This window comes from Fusarium keratoplasticum, chromosome 8, assembly GCF_025433545.1.
Source record: "Fusarium keratoplasticum isolate Fu6.1 chromosome 8, whole genome shotgun sequence".
NCBI lineage: Eukaryota > Fungi > Ascomycota > Sordariomycetes > Hypocreales > Nectriaceae > Fusarium > Fusarium keratoplasticum.
This window is the reverse complement of record NC_070536.1, coordinates 488847-502899: the sequence shown is the minus strand read 5'-3', so window position 1 is coordinate 502899 and position 14053 is coordinate 488847. Positions and strand designations below refer to the sequence as shown.

Genomic DNA, 14053 nt, shown 5'->3' with positions numbered 1-14053 from the left:
AGGCTGTTGGTGCGTGCAAACGAACCGGTGTCTGCAATAGAAAGAAGTTATAAGCCTCCTCGATTAATCGCTTGCACGAGATTCCCCCAAGGAAGCTCTTGGCAGAGGCACAAGTTGTCGTTGAAGTTGAGTGAAAGCCAGTGGAAGGGACGCGCCGACGCGATCAAGGTGTAGAAGGCTAGCGCGGTGGCCAGTGGAAAGAAGGTAGCGGGCTGCTGGAATTAGGTGGGGGGTACTTAACCCCACGAGCTGGAACCCCCCTAAATTCTCAGGGCCATAGCATTAATTTTGGAGGGGTGCCCCCAGATGGAAGTTACATGGAACTGCCCAGAAACAAGAGATGACATCGCACCTTCCATTAATGGTACGGGCTTAGCTATTTGACGTATCGTTGAGTCTAGCCATCCTCAGAAAACCCCCATTAGTATCTCTGTATAACTTCAACTTGTTTAAGGGCAAGCCCGAGAACGAAACCCAGGGCAGGGTACATTGCCTTCCGACTATCTGCCTACCTACATGTTTCGTCATGTGCCAAACCCGCTCCCTAGAGGCATCGCTGTACTTTGTGCTCCCCATCATCTTTGATACGCAGAGTGACATGGACTGTATGTGCATCATCATGATTGGATAGACACATCTAGTGTCTTGTCTTATTGTACAGTAACTACACAAATCCTACATGCCCAGATAACTCTTTCATCCAGTATGGCACGCTCACTTCTTCTTCGAGGCCTTCTTGGCAGCCTTCTTAGCCGCCTTCTTGCTCATAGGCTTGGCCATCTTGACATCCCCACCGCTCTCGGCCCTCTTCGCAGCCGCCTTCCTCTGCCCCTCGAGCTCCCTCTCACGCCTCCACCGCCTGTGTCGGAACCACTGCTTGCGCGTCCTGAACCGCTTCGTCTTGAGGCCCGTCGTCTTGGCCAGCTGGCCGATCGCCCAGTTGTCCTCGCGGTAGCTGTAGTCCTTGCGCAGCTTGAGCAGACGGTCCGGCTCGCCCGCCTCGATTCGCGTCACCTGGAAGGGGATGCCTGAGGGCGAGAGCTCCGGCTTGGCGGCTGCCTCCTTGATCGGGAACATGGTCATGTTGAGGCGTCTCTTGCGCTCGGCGTGCTGGGGGTACGGGAGGGTGTCGGACTTGTTGAACACCACGCCGATGTACTTGCGGTCGGGGTGTCGTGCGGGATCGCGGTAGTACTTGACGTAGCCGGTCGCCATGGCGTGGATAGTGTGGTCTCGGCCCATGATGCAGTTCTCACCGGGCCACCAATGCGTACCGCGCTGCTTGTAGAGGATGTTGCCGGGGATCACGAACTGATCTGCCAAACCGTCAGAACCTCAATTGACCCAACACAACCTCTAATATCCCCAGCCAAACATACCTCCTGTCCTCTTGGCACCCAGCTTCTTAGGAATTCCCCTCTTGCTCTTCTTCCTATACGCTCCCTGCGTCTTGACCGAGGCATTCCTTCGACCCTCGACGAGGGCATTCGCCAATTGGGCGCCCAATGGTACGATGGGCGTAAACGCCGGACGGGCAAGGCCTGCCACAGCAGCCAATATCGGCCGCTGTATCGTGAGGAACCGCATGGCCGTTCGTCGGAGGTGGGCTGAGGTGGGTTGAGCTTGCGGTGATGGTTCCCGTCTGAGTGCAATTCTGGATGGATGGAGTTTTCGCGATTAGTCATCCGCGGGACCTTGGAACTGGGCTTATCGATAAGAGGTGCCATGGGAGCAATGTGGACAGCATCACACACTCAACACGACGTTCTTTATCTGTGTTGTTAGCCATTTTCACGGCTTCTTTATACCATCTTTCCTGAATTGAGGGTCAAAAAGCATATACGCGCCATTCGCGCACTTAAACGTCAGAATGCGCTACCTCATCGCCATCCTCTCTCTCCTGAGCCTCGCCAACGCCCAGTTTGGCGGCTTCTTTGACCAAATGTTTGGTCAACAGGGCGGCCACGAGCAGCACCACGGCCAACCTCAGAACAACCCCAGCGACGCTTCTCATTACCGCAACCAGTACGATAACTGTGTGTACCCCCTATTCAGTCCCATTTTTCACTAGATATTCATCTTCATGCGCCGTTCCATGTCTATCATGGCATCTCTTTCTATTACAGGGCTAACAGTCCAACAGCCGTCTGCGACAAGTACCTCTGCCCCGATACTCTCGCCTGCGTCCACTTCCCCCACCACTGCCCCTGCGCCTGGGATGCGCAACAGGAAAAGTTCGAGTTGGCTGAGGGTCAGCGCATCTGCGTCTCTCGCGGCGGGTTCCGCGAGGGCGAGACGGCGCGCAAGCTTGAGCTGGCCCGAAAGGGTCTGCTGTGATGTGTGTCATGTCCAGATTCATATGATGTCGACAGCATAGCATGGATTACTTCGAAGGCATAAATCCATCGAGACGGTACAAAAGAGCGGGCATGAATAACGATCGAGTTCTGGCGCATATGACTGGGAATGCGCCAACTATTCGTCATTTAGACTGAAAGGTATAAATCAATTCTAATGGAAATGCTAGATATCCCTCATCTGCTGTGCAAGCGAAACCGGATCCATGATATGCCCTTGTCCTTCCTCCTTCTCCGTCTCTGGTGACGATGCTCATCCACCAAAATCCTCAAAGCGAGTGAGTAATCTGATAAACCCACTGTCCCCCCACGTTGCCCCCTCTTGTGCCAACGCCCTGTGATGATTTCCGCAAAACTCCGGTTCAAAGACAACCCTCCAGCCAAATCACATCCCTTGTCGTGTCCTCTCCTCCCAGCGAGCAGCCGTCTACGCAGAGCCGTTGGGCATGCGCGGCAGCGGTGGCACAGGCGGCACGGCACCGCCGTTATCTTGTTCATCTTCCTCGTCCTCGTCGTCGGGGATCGTCTCGGGGTGGCCCAGAAGCTGGGCCACATTCTTCATTTCGTAGTGTCTCTTGCGGAGCTGCTCAAACTTTCGGTGCTTTTCACGCTCCTCGGCAGACATACCCGCAAGTTCCTCTTCGGCGTTGTGGCCGACGCTGCTCTCGTCGTCGACGTGGACGCTCTTTTCGCTGCGGGGCGACGGCGCGCCCGCTTCCGAGATCGCCTCTTCCGGTTCGCCCAGAGAAAGGCCCGGAATGTCATCTTCACGGCCCGGACGTGAATTCTGAAGACGAGCACCAGCGTTCGCCAGAGGATCCTCGTCGTCGTCAGACGGGTCTTCGGACGGGTCGTAGTGCTTGGCATAGGGAGTCTTGGGCTCGGTGATCTTCATGGTAGAGGAGCGCTCTTGCTCGGTGAGGTAGAGGTTGGCCTCGTCCCACTTGAGGCGTTGAGAAGACTCAAGCGGATCGTCGATGGAGCTGAAGCCGGACTGGCGGCGAGACCCGGGGGGGCGGGCGCCCGAAGACGAACGACGGTGGCCGGCGTTGATCTGGGTGTTTGCGATGGTGAGCTCCTTGTCGGTCAAAGAGCGTTCCTGGTTTGGCGAGGTGGGGGGAGACTTTTGGTACGAGTTCTTGAGGATACCTACGAGAGGCTGTTAGTACATGGCGCCATGGTGTCAACGGGAATAAGCTCACCTCGAGGTCGCTGTGCGGGGTGATCGGGAGGCGAGTGCACCGGCGGAGATTCCACAACTGAAGCCATTTTGGTATCTGGTCGAGCGGACGAGGCTAGGTCGTGGAGGGTTTATCGGTGAGCTCGGGCTTCAAGAGGCGGCGGTCGTGTGTGCAGTTGGTGCGGATGCAAGGCGAAAGTGAAGGATGGCAGCAGGTCGGCTCAAGAGTCAATAGGGGAGCAGCAGAGTGACCCTGTGGGTGTATCCTGTGTGCTCTGTTGCGCTTGTGATGTAGTCCTGAGGTCAAATGCGAGATGCAGAAAAAAGGCAGCGTGTTCAGGTTGAATCCTCGTGAGCAGGCCACGGAGGGAGGCGGGCAGCGGGGAGGATAAGGTCGTCCAGTGGAAGGCCCAATGACGCACTGGCCTGAGCTTGGAGGGGTTCCAGTTTCCGGTGAAAGGTACGTACCCATCTTCAACGCTCGCTGCAGTTGGGTCGGCCCACCAGAGTGGAAGCTCAAAGAGACTTGGACAAGAAGTAGACAGTAGATAAAGGGGACTCATGTGAGATAGAATATTGCACTGGAATTTAGGCGGCTGATACTGCGGTAAAAGTACCTCGCGTCTTGTCAAACCCACTGTCTGCAGGTACCTCTCAGCGAGCAATAAGCAGGCCGTTGCGGCGTCCTCCGCTCCAGCCACTCCATCCATCCTACTCTGTGGCTTGACCGTCACCCTCAGTGACATGTGTTGTTGGAGACCATCGTGAGCCTGGAAGGGTCTATACCCAAACCGTCACACCACCTACACCCTCTTGTCCAGCCTGGCCTTGGATCGCGGGCCTCGAAAGACGTCATCTGTTGGAAGCGACAGCCCCAGAGCGGAAAGGGCATCTGAGGTCGTCACACGGCAGATAGGTTGTGTAAGGCGTTTGGCCAGATGCAGTGTAACGCTGAGCAAGCAAGTCGTCATTGATGAGAGTATAGGAATCGAGGCATGTCCAACACCAGAGAATGCATTGTCAATTGACAAAGGGGCAATACCGCCTGGGTAATCTCACCGCGAACGAAAATCGCTCACGCACACCAAATGCTTCATCATCAGCCGACATATGCATCTTAGCAGCCACTTCAAAGATTACCGGAACAAGGGCTGATACGCATCTGCAGAATGCACTCCGTATGCACGAACTCGTCTGTGCTCATGCCAGCACATCGATGAGGCCCTTGATTCTATACGTTTGTATGTCTAACAGCGTGGCCGAGGCAATTGAGCATCAAATCATAGCCGCTCCGCGCTTCAATTAATACCCAACTTGAACAGTTTCCACAGTAAACACCTTAATTCGTTTCAGACGTCTCTGGCAGCACCTCCAGCACTGCCATCAGAATTGCATATCCCGTTCGGTAGCAAACACTCGACTCCTTCTCAACACTCCAGATCTCGAAGCAACTCCTCAACGTGTCGAGGATGATCTGCCGAGGTGGGATCTGCGAGTCCATGACCGGCGCCGCAGCCAGGGGCGCATCTTTTCTCAGCACATGGAGGCACGCCGTCAGCGAGGCAGAGAAGAAGTCGAGCACAAAGGCTCTCCCTACCAGATCAAGGCGCAGGCTCTTGTCGCTGCACCACATCTCCCGATAGTGGACTAGCAGGGCGAGGGAGCACTCGAGGGATCCCCAATATGACTCTGGAAACATGCTGGGTCCTTCCGGGTGCATGGCAAATGGTCGATGTAAAACCATGATGCATCGTCGTAGAAAGATGTCCACTGTGATGCGTTGGAGCTGACTATTGCAGACTCGCTTGGCATATGTCATGAGTTCCCTAATCTGCACCTTGTACCGAAGCACCTCTGGGTAAGAGACCTGACTGTCTTTGGAGTTGACGTGCGCCAGAATCTCCAGCACAAGGGGAAGAGCTCGGTAGAGAACCATGTGGAGGTTATCCGGTTGGTCCCAATTAGGCGTATTCCTGATGCTGCATAGATCCTCCGGTCTCGTCACGGGCGGCATGCCATTGCACATAGAAACCTTGATGTCGAGGTAGAGGATAGTGAGCCACAGTTTTCGCCTCGCATCTCGTTCGCTAACATCAAGCGCCTCGCCGTCTTCAGCGCCTGTTTCCTGCGGTAGTCCGTAGATGAAGGCTGTTCTCACCACCATACCAAGTAGAGTCCAGCAGGAGTCAATAGCCCAACACGTGGGGTTGCATATGTGTTTTGCAACCACCATCAGAGTCAGGCTCTGTAGCGATAAGAACGTTGGTCGGAACATGACGGGTGTTTGTACCAGACAGGCTTCGGCAGCCATCATAAGCTCTGTCGCTTGATGGGGCTCTTCAACGGATGAGAAGCATCCCAAACCAAGCACCATAAGAAACAGTGACATCCAGTCGAGACTAGCAGAATAAGGATCTTGCCAGTACTGCTCTACTTCTCGACTGAACAACTCGACGTCGAGTACCGGGTTTACTGTTTCCAGCAGGTTGAGATATCTGTCGATATAAGACTGGCATCTGGGTTTCTCTCCCTCAACAAGCTTTACGACAGCTTCTCGAGTAAAATACTTAGCTGCGCCAGGGGTACCAAAGGGAAAATTGCCCGGTAATGAAAAATTGGCCAGACAAGCGTTGGTAGCAACATCCTCGAGAGCCAATGCGAGTGGTGTTGAGTCCATACTCGTCAGTTTGCCGATCTGTACCATCCGTGTAAGCGCATGTCATATCATGAGTGCAGCAAGCATACCTTGGTCATTAGATCCCTCCAGTGGCTAGATCCCCGGACCTTGTGCTGGATCTGCCATGCCGCCTGGGGCCCCTTACTGTCATCGCCCTTTACTGGGGCCGTTGGGCAAGGAAACTTGCCCCCATTTGGCCCCTTGTTGAAGCTGTAATAACAGTCACGGCCATTACCACTTGACTTGCACCGTCCACATGGAAGTTCCTTGTCGCATTTAACCTTGAGCCGGTGACATCTCAAACAGCTGAGACAGTTACGTTTGCGTTTTCGAACAACACGCTGGGCGGAGGGCATGCTTGATTCGCCGGGCTCCGGGCCATCGGGTTCCGTGACCGGGTCCGCCCCGGCCTCACCGGAGCCGAAAGCCTGGGTGGAAGACGCCGGGCTATCGGTTGATGTGGTTGGAGGGGTAGGATTTCCAGCAGAAAGACTCTGTTGCGAGTCTTGAGCGGGAGATGCTGATGAAATAGCTGGACCCGAGGTGGGCGTTGTGGTAGGCATGAAGGCTGGAGTAGGAGACGCCGAATACGGTATATCAATGATGGGGACGGTGATGGTGGAGACACCAGGAGAAGTAGAAGCCACAGAAACAGCGGCAGTATCAAAGCTGCATCGTACACCGGCCTGTAGACAGCGAGAACACGAGGGCTTGACGAGATCGCAGCGGCGCTTAAAGTGCCGGCAGCGATCGCACGTCTTGACCTCGCGCTGCTGCGGCATGTCTGCTTTGAGTAAAGGCGGCCCGCTGCGGGAAGCGAGCCAGCCAGGGGGGGGGGCTTGGTTTTCCGGAAGAGGCGTAAGGCTGAGTCTGACAAGCGAAGGAAGGATAAGCAGGATTCTTTTTGTCTGACAAATGGAGATCTGGGCTGGGTCAGAGTGAGAAACAGACACAGGGGTCGAGATTTGTTCGGCTCCTTTTGCTCGGGTCTTGCTGAGGGTTTGGATAATAAAGGGAAACAAGACTGCCAACAAGGAGGTGAGGGCAGGGGGGGGTTTCCAGGGGTCGAGATCCTCCAGGGGATTCAGGGCGGTTTAACCGGGGGAGGAAGCTGGCAGAGAGCAGACGAGCCGTGCAGCTAGTTCCATGGGCATCCGAGATCAGGGACGAACGGGTTTGAATGAGGGTTAGAGAAGGGGATATCCGTTGTTTCGAGATGTTGGCTGACAAAAACACTCGGGCCCTTGTGGTTCGTCGTAATTTGAGAGCAGGGATCTGTCTGTGTTTGGGAGACCCTGTTTGTAAGAGTTGAAGCCTTGGCCTCTGACAGCCGTTTAAGCCGAGGCACGAGGAATCTTTTGCTTTTGGGAGAGGCCAGGATTCGCCAAGACCTAGTGGCGACAGGCGATGGACGAAATAGACTGATTTTGACGTTGTAGAGTTTCCCTGACGTGAGGCGGATTCAACGTTGAAATGGATCGGCGCAAAGGTGATCCGCACAAAGTGGAGGGGGAGGGGGAACGATATGCGAGATGGATATCTTTGAAGGAAGAGATGAACTATCGAGATTCAAAGATGGGAAATATGGTAGAGTTTAAAAAAAGTCTCCGGCTGCTACGTTCCATATTAACTAGGTATGTACCCAAGAGCTACAGCCATCTTTTGTTGTCCCCACTGGTTTGCAGCAAAAGACGATGCAACAACAACTTGACAAAGAAGTCAGGTCACAGATCGCCAATCTGCAGAACCACGGCACGCTCGGGGAAGAGGGCCACGAGCTTTGCTCAGACCGCTCTAGCGCCCTGCTTCTATTTTAGTGGCGGTTGAGTTGGATTCTACCCGCCAAGCCTGGGCCCTTTTGGACGCAGCGAGGCTTGGGGTTCTTTTCTTCTTTAGTTACTAGGTTGGTCTCTGAATAGGTACCCAGAGTGGCCCTCCATATGCACTGATGATATGATGTTTGAGGACTAGCCAGCATTACAAGAAAAGAGCCGAAACCTTAAGCCTCCAGGGGGTTACATCCGCGCGGGTAAAACATGGCAGTGTTGGTCTTCCGCATGGTCTTCTGTAGGGATTTCTAAGCGTATGAGCGTATTTCTCGCATCCTGAGCGGGGATAAGTTACCCACAGCCCAACTGCACGACAACAACAGCTCGTGATAGTGAGACAGCAAGCAAACACAGCAAGCAAACACAGCAAGGCTGAGTCTGCGTCTGTTCAACGGCAAATGCCGTCGGAATGTCAAACCCTGGATTCCGGTGCCTGGGCATTTGGCAATCCTGTCAAGGATAGGGGGTTCGGGGGCCACGTACTAGACCGTAACAGGTTTACACTTGACAATCATTTGCCGCGCTAGAGGGTTCCAGCCAGAAGAAGCTTTTCTGTCAGGGAAGGCAAGCTTTCTATCCACGCGGAGGAACAAGCCCGAGGCTCAATGTCAGTCCTTCTTTAGCTTGGTCGACGGACTCTGACGGTGAGAGGCATCACCTCGGGCTTATTCAAGGTCTAGATCGAAAGTCCTGGATTACGTCAAAGGAAGAGTGCCCACGCTGATCAGTCCCCGCTTGATCGACGGTTTTCAACGGTTTCTTCACTAGTCGGAGAGACATGCACTAGTGAACAACACAACATGCGCACCAATCCAATACTACACCATCACATGGAAATGCTGTTTACAAATCATGTCAAGACTGGCCAAATAAGGTGAAAAGGTATAAAGTCTATCTATCTGTGACATACGTCTTACATACAGATGTAAACCAGACCTCTTTCTATCTACGGCTAGTCCTATATGACAACTTACCTGAGGTCCAAACACTAGTATCCCTTTTCGTGTCTTAGACCGCGGCAACACTCTACCCTCTAAGGGAGCGCCCCTTGGTCGTAGTCAGTTCTTCCAGTCGCCTGCTCACCATCAGGCTCCTAGTGGCTTTTTTTCAAGCCGCAGTCTTCTCCCTGTTTCCAGCTCCGGCTTCCTCGTCCTGGCTTCCACCGGCCATGTTGTAGAACTTGCCAAACACACGTGTCTCCAAGTCCTCGACACCGCCAGTCGACTTGCGAGCCTGGCGGCGGAAGTAGATACGCTTGGCCCACTTCCAAGACTCAATGCCCAGGAAGAAGAGGATGGCCTCGATGAAGACGATGCCCCACTCCCAAGAGATGGGAGCGTGCTTGAAGACGACAGTGTTGAGTCCAGGGATATAGATGATGGGGAACATGGTGACAAAGCCGGCGACGATGGCCCAGAAGAGGAAGGGGTTGCGCCAAACATCGTGCATCCACTGAGTAAAGTACTTCTTGCTCTTGGGCTTCATTCGGAAGAAGGACCGGCGCATGTTGACCATCTCCCAGGCCAGGAAGAGGGCGAACCAGGTGAGGCATGCAAAGGTGGTGGAACGAGCACGGAAGATGACCCTGCAGTCCTCGCTGTACTTGTTGTTGCAGTTCTCTCCAATGTCGGCAGCACCATTGCCAAATCCGTAAAGGACGAGGACGAACGAAGCCAAGCAGAGCGCAGACATCCAGAGGCCATAGACCACCATGTCAATCAGCAGCTCAGGGGTGAAAACACCTTGCTTCAACTAGAGGAACTGTTAGCTGTGGTCTGAGAAAAGCGAGAACAAACACTTACGTTCTGGGGAGGACGCTGCATGATATCCGGGGCCGCAATCTCGAATCCGAGACCCATGTCAGGCATGCCGGAGGTGATCATAATGATCCAGAGAATCTCAACAGGGGCCAGGGGGAACACAGACAGTCCGTTCTTATCCTTGAAGGCCAGACCAATCAGAAGAGTGCAAGCCTGAGCAATGTTCTCGGCCAGGACGTGAAGGATGAACTTCTGGATGTTATCAAACATGCGACGGCCTTCCTCAACAGCGTTGAGGATAGAAGCAAAGTTGTCATCAGTCAAGACAATATCGGACGCTTCCTTGGCAACATCAGATCCAGCCAATCCCATAGCAATACCAACGTCGGAACGCTTCAGACTAGGAGAGTCGTTGACACCATCACCGGTCATGGCAACAAAGGCCTTGCGACGGTGAAGAGCCTCAATCATGCGAACCTTGGTTTGGGGAGCACAGCGAGCAACCACGAGCGGCAGAAGAGGAAGTTGATCAATCTCCTCATCCGACAGCTTGTCAAATTCGGAAGCAGCCATAACCATAGACCGGGCCACATCTTCAGGGATCTCGGCCATTCGGGTGGGCAGGATACCAACTTCCAGGGCAATGGCTCGGGCGGTAGCAGGGTGGTCACCAGTGAGCATGTGAACGCTAACACCGGCTTGATGACACTTGGCGACAGATGGGGCAGATTCAGGGCGAGGAGGATCATAAAGACCGATTAGTCCACGGAAAATCAGGTCGCTCTCGAACTTGGAGCGATCAAGCTCGGCCTGGTTGTCGGTGACGTGCTCGATATCAGTTCGGCTGGCCAGGGCAAGCACTCGGAGACCAAGTCGGGCAAGAGACTCCATGTTGCTGATGATGTCGTCCTTGACGGCGTCAGTGAGGGGCTTGGTCTCGTCTCCGATGGCATAGACAGGGCACGAGGTCAAGACACGCTCGACAGCACCCTTGGTGAAGACCCATTGCTTCTGAGTTTCGTTGTCGTTGAAAATGACAGACATCTTCTTCACGTCCGAGTCGAAGGGGAACTCAGCAACCTCATGCCAGCGAGCCTTCTCTCCACTAGACAGACGGGCACGGTTCCAGTTGAAACGAGAAGCAAACACTTGGATAGCGCACTCAGTGGGGTCACCTCGAGCGTGCCATTCACCGTCGACCTGGTGGACTGTTGCAAGGTTGGCCAGAGAGGCAACGTTGAGGTACTCCTGGAGGCCAGCATCCTGGGAGACAAGGGCCTGGGGATCAATTGGTGTTCCCTCAGCATCCTCGCTCTGGAAGTTGATGTCCTTGGGCTCAGCCTCAACCAGACCAAGCTGTCCCTGAGTAGGGTTGAAGGGCTCGTTGGTAGCTCCAACGGAGTAAGTACCACGACCAGGGATCCAAGCCTTCTTGACGATCATAGTACCCTGGGTCAAGGTACCAGTCTTGTCAGAGCAAATGTCTAAAAGGCCGGTCAGCGATAGTCTGCATATCAGGGGTGGGCCCACATACTGGTAACAGCACCAAGGGCCTCAAGAGACTTGAGGTTACGAACAATGACATGCCTCTGAACCATTCGCTTGGTTCCAGCAGCCATTGTGATAGTGAGGACGACAATAAGAGAAGCCGGGATCATAGAAAGACCAGTGGCAACAGCGTAGATGATGACCTCCTTCTTGGTGTTGAACTCGTTGGCTCCCAAGACGATGATGGCACAAACAATAGCTGTTCCGAGGAGAAGAATAGCCAGCTTAGAAAGCTTGCGCTGAAGAGGAGTACCAACGTTGACGCCCAGGAAGCGTCCAGCAGCATCAGAGAAGGTGAGAGTCCAAGCCTGCATCCAGCGACCAAAGTTGGTGTTGCCGTCAGCATCACGCTTGGGCTGTCGACGCTTGGAAGTCTTGCCACGGAGAGCAGCAGCGATTTGACCAATCTCAGTGAACATTCCAGTGGCAAAGACAACACCGCGAGCACGACCCTTGGTGACAGTCGAGGAGCTGTAGGCAACGTTGAGGCGATCACCAGGGCCAGTGTCGTCAGGGAAGGTAGTGTTGACCTCCTTGCGGACAGGCAGGGACTCTCCCGTGAGAAGTGCTTCGTTGGTCTCAAAGTTGATGGCCTCAACAAGACGAATGTCGGCAGGAATGGTGTCTCCAGTCTTGAGCTCGACCATGTCTCCAGGCACAATCTCAGCAGTCACGACAACCTCATTGTTACCGTTTCGGACAGCGTGGGCAGTAGGAGAGCTGAGAGAGCGCAGGGAGTCCATGGTCTTGGCAGCCTGAAACTCTTGGAGGAAACCCACGACGATGTTGAGAACGATGACAGCGGCGACGACACCACCCTCGATCCATGACTGGATGCCAAGCGAGGCAGCCATGGCGAGAATGAGAACCTATCCCCCAAACGGCAAATGAGCGACTTTACCATTTTCTCAAAAGCAATCCCAACCACCCTGGGGGGGAAACCCAGGTCTGGGGGGATGCATGTTAATGGGGCAGCTCACTAGAGTCAAGGCATTGGCGATCTGCCCGATAAAGATCTTGACGGGTTGGACGCCCTTTTCGGCGCCGAACTCGTTTCGTCCGTATTGTTCGAGACGGCCCTTGGCCTCGTCAGAGGTCAAACCATCTTCGAGGTTGGCATTAAGCTGCTCGGCCACTTGCTCGTAGGTGAGGGCGTGGGCGGGAGCTGTCATGGGCGTGTTGGCCTGGCCCGAGACATGGGCGGCCTCTTCGATCAGTTGTTGGCTCATGATGAGAGATCCAAGTGCGATCGAGAGTGATTGAGGAAGAAGGGAGTCTCGAGACGAGGCAGCGGAAGGGAGATGATGGCTTTTATAGTTGGCCTCGAAGCCATGGATCTACTAGGTATCTCTCTATCTCAGCCGGTCAACACCGGCAAATGACGCCGGTGGAACTCGGGAGCTGAAGAAGCCAATGGCAGGTGGCAATCCGACTCAAGAGCAGGAAAAGAAGGAAGGAGCCATGATGCAAATCTTACAGACGCCAAGATGCCCAGACCGACCAACAGTGAAAGGTGCAGGCGGAGTGGAGGAAGATGTTACACTAGCCGTGCATGTTTGCCAGGAGAGGAATCTATATGGAGGAGAATTTTTCAGTGTGGAGCGGAATCGCAGTAGTCGCCATCAAGAGCGGAGGAAGGGGGGGGAGGGCGGAGCGGAAGGCATAAAGCCGAGATATGCCTACCAGGTGCGCGCATGCGAGAACAATGAGGAATTGGCAGCCGGACCGGTATACTACAGAGATGAAGTCAGGCCGTGACGCTACGCGGCGGTCTTCCAGAAGGAATTGACGCAACAGAGAACGAGTACCGTCTCAATTGAGTTTAGGGAGCTAATGCTCCTGTAATGCCTCTGAACCTGCCTCGGGCCTTTCTTTGATGGAGATAAACATTTAGCCCGACGTCATGCCGCCGCTTGGACGCTTCTCGGCTCGGCAAATGCGAGTCGTATTGGCTCAAGGGCAATGGCAATGCACCGCACATCACCTAACCCCGGGTTACGCGACGCTCTTCATTTTGAGCTTATTGCTTTCGGCGTGGGGAGAGAGGAGCCAGTGGAGACAGACCCTGGGACCCCCTGTGACCGCTCATGTCCTCCAGCTGCTGGGTGGGGCCGCCGGAGTCCCCCGCCCCGAGCGGTATTTTCCCAATCTCTCTCCAACCTGACGCTGCCGGGTTGGGCACGTGGGTATGCAAAATCCATGGGCTGAGATTGTGATGGTGTTGAGGCAAGGCTTGGCGTTTCTGGGCACTGTACTTGGCTTTGCTTTTCATGTGAGCTTGAGATTACTCCTGCACTGTGTAGTGGCAAAAACGCTGTTCCCGGCTTCACGATGGATGCGGCCATCTCTTATCTCCTCCAGAACGCCAAGACTCTAACCAAGAATATCGGCTCCACTGCTAGAGCACTATCAGATACCCCGGCAAACTTGGTAGCATCGTGTTCTTATTCTATGACACATGCATTACACCCAGTAAAGGACCTCCCATTATTGGTTTAGACCCCATGTCTGCCTGTATCAGCTGGATGGATGCTTTTTGTGCAACTGACGAGATAAGTCGAGTCCTCTCTTTATTCACTTTCGCATGGATATTCGCTGTGCGGTGATGTGAGGTGATTTGGCCATGGGACTCTGTGCAGTTATGCATGCCGTGATGTGCAGCCGTTACAGGTAGGGGACCTAACCGGCAATAGTAACCATCA

At 54.2% G+C, this 14053-nt stretch overlaps 5 protein-coding genes across 5 annotated transcripts; 1 reads left to right on the top strand and 4 right to left on the bottom strand.

Moving 5' to 3' along the window:
* Window positions 1–714: 714 nt before the first annotated feature.
* Window positions 715–1626, bottom strand: NCS57_00998200 (uncharacterized protein; the record flags this gene model as incomplete). Its single annotated transcript, XM_053059740.1, has 2 exons — window positions 1380–1626; window positions 715–1316 (listed from the first exon to the last, which is right to left on the bottom strand). The coding sequence occupies exons 1-2, from the start codon at window positions 1585–1587 to the stop codon at window positions 715–717; spliced, it is 810 nt and encodes a 269-aa protein (XP_052910134.1). The 5' UTR covers window positions 1588–1626.
* Window positions 1627–1870: 244 nt separating this feature from the next.
* NCS57_00998100 (Long chronological lifespan protein 2) lies at window positions 1871–2337 on the top strand (the record flags this gene model as incomplete). The annotated part of the gene is made up of 2 exons (XM_053059739.1): window positions 1871–2036; window positions 2144–2337. The coding sequence occupies 2 exons, from the start codon at window positions 1871–1873 to the stop codon at window positions 2335–2337; spliced, it is 360 nt and encodes a 119-aa protein (XP_052910133.1).
* Window positions 2338–2784: 447 nt separating this feature from the next.
* NCS57_00998000 (uncharacterized protein) lies at window positions 2785–3626 on the bottom strand (the record flags this gene model as incomplete). Its single annotated transcript, XM_053059738.1, has 2 exons — window positions 2785–3506; window positions 3560–3626. 2 exons carry the CDS (start codon window positions 3624–3626, stop codon window positions 2785–2787), a joined length of 789 nt encoding a protein of 262 aa, XP_052910132.1.
* Window positions 3627–4876: 1250 nt separating this feature from the next.
* NCS57_00997900 (uncharacterized protein) lies at window positions 4877–6996 on the bottom strand (the record flags this gene model as incomplete). The annotated part of the gene is made up of 2 exons (XM_053059737.1): window positions 4877–6232; window positions 6283–6996. 2 exons carry the CDS (start codon window positions 6994–6996, stop codon window positions 4877–4879), a joined length of 2070 nt encoding a protein of 689 aa, XP_052910131.1.
* A 2154-nt stretch (window positions 6997–9150) lies between these two features.
* Window positions 9151–12580, bottom strand: NCS57_00997800 (Cation-ATPase-N domain-containing protein; the record flags this gene model as incomplete). The annotated part of the gene is made up of 4 exons (XM_053059736.1): window positions 9151–9795; window positions 9846–11287; window positions 11338–12220; window positions 12332–12580. 4 exons carry the CDS (start codon window positions 12578–12580, stop codon window positions 9151–9153), a joined length of 3219 nt encoding a protein of 1072 aa, XP_052910130.1.
* Between the last annotated feature and the right edge of the window lie 1473 nt (window positions 12581–14053).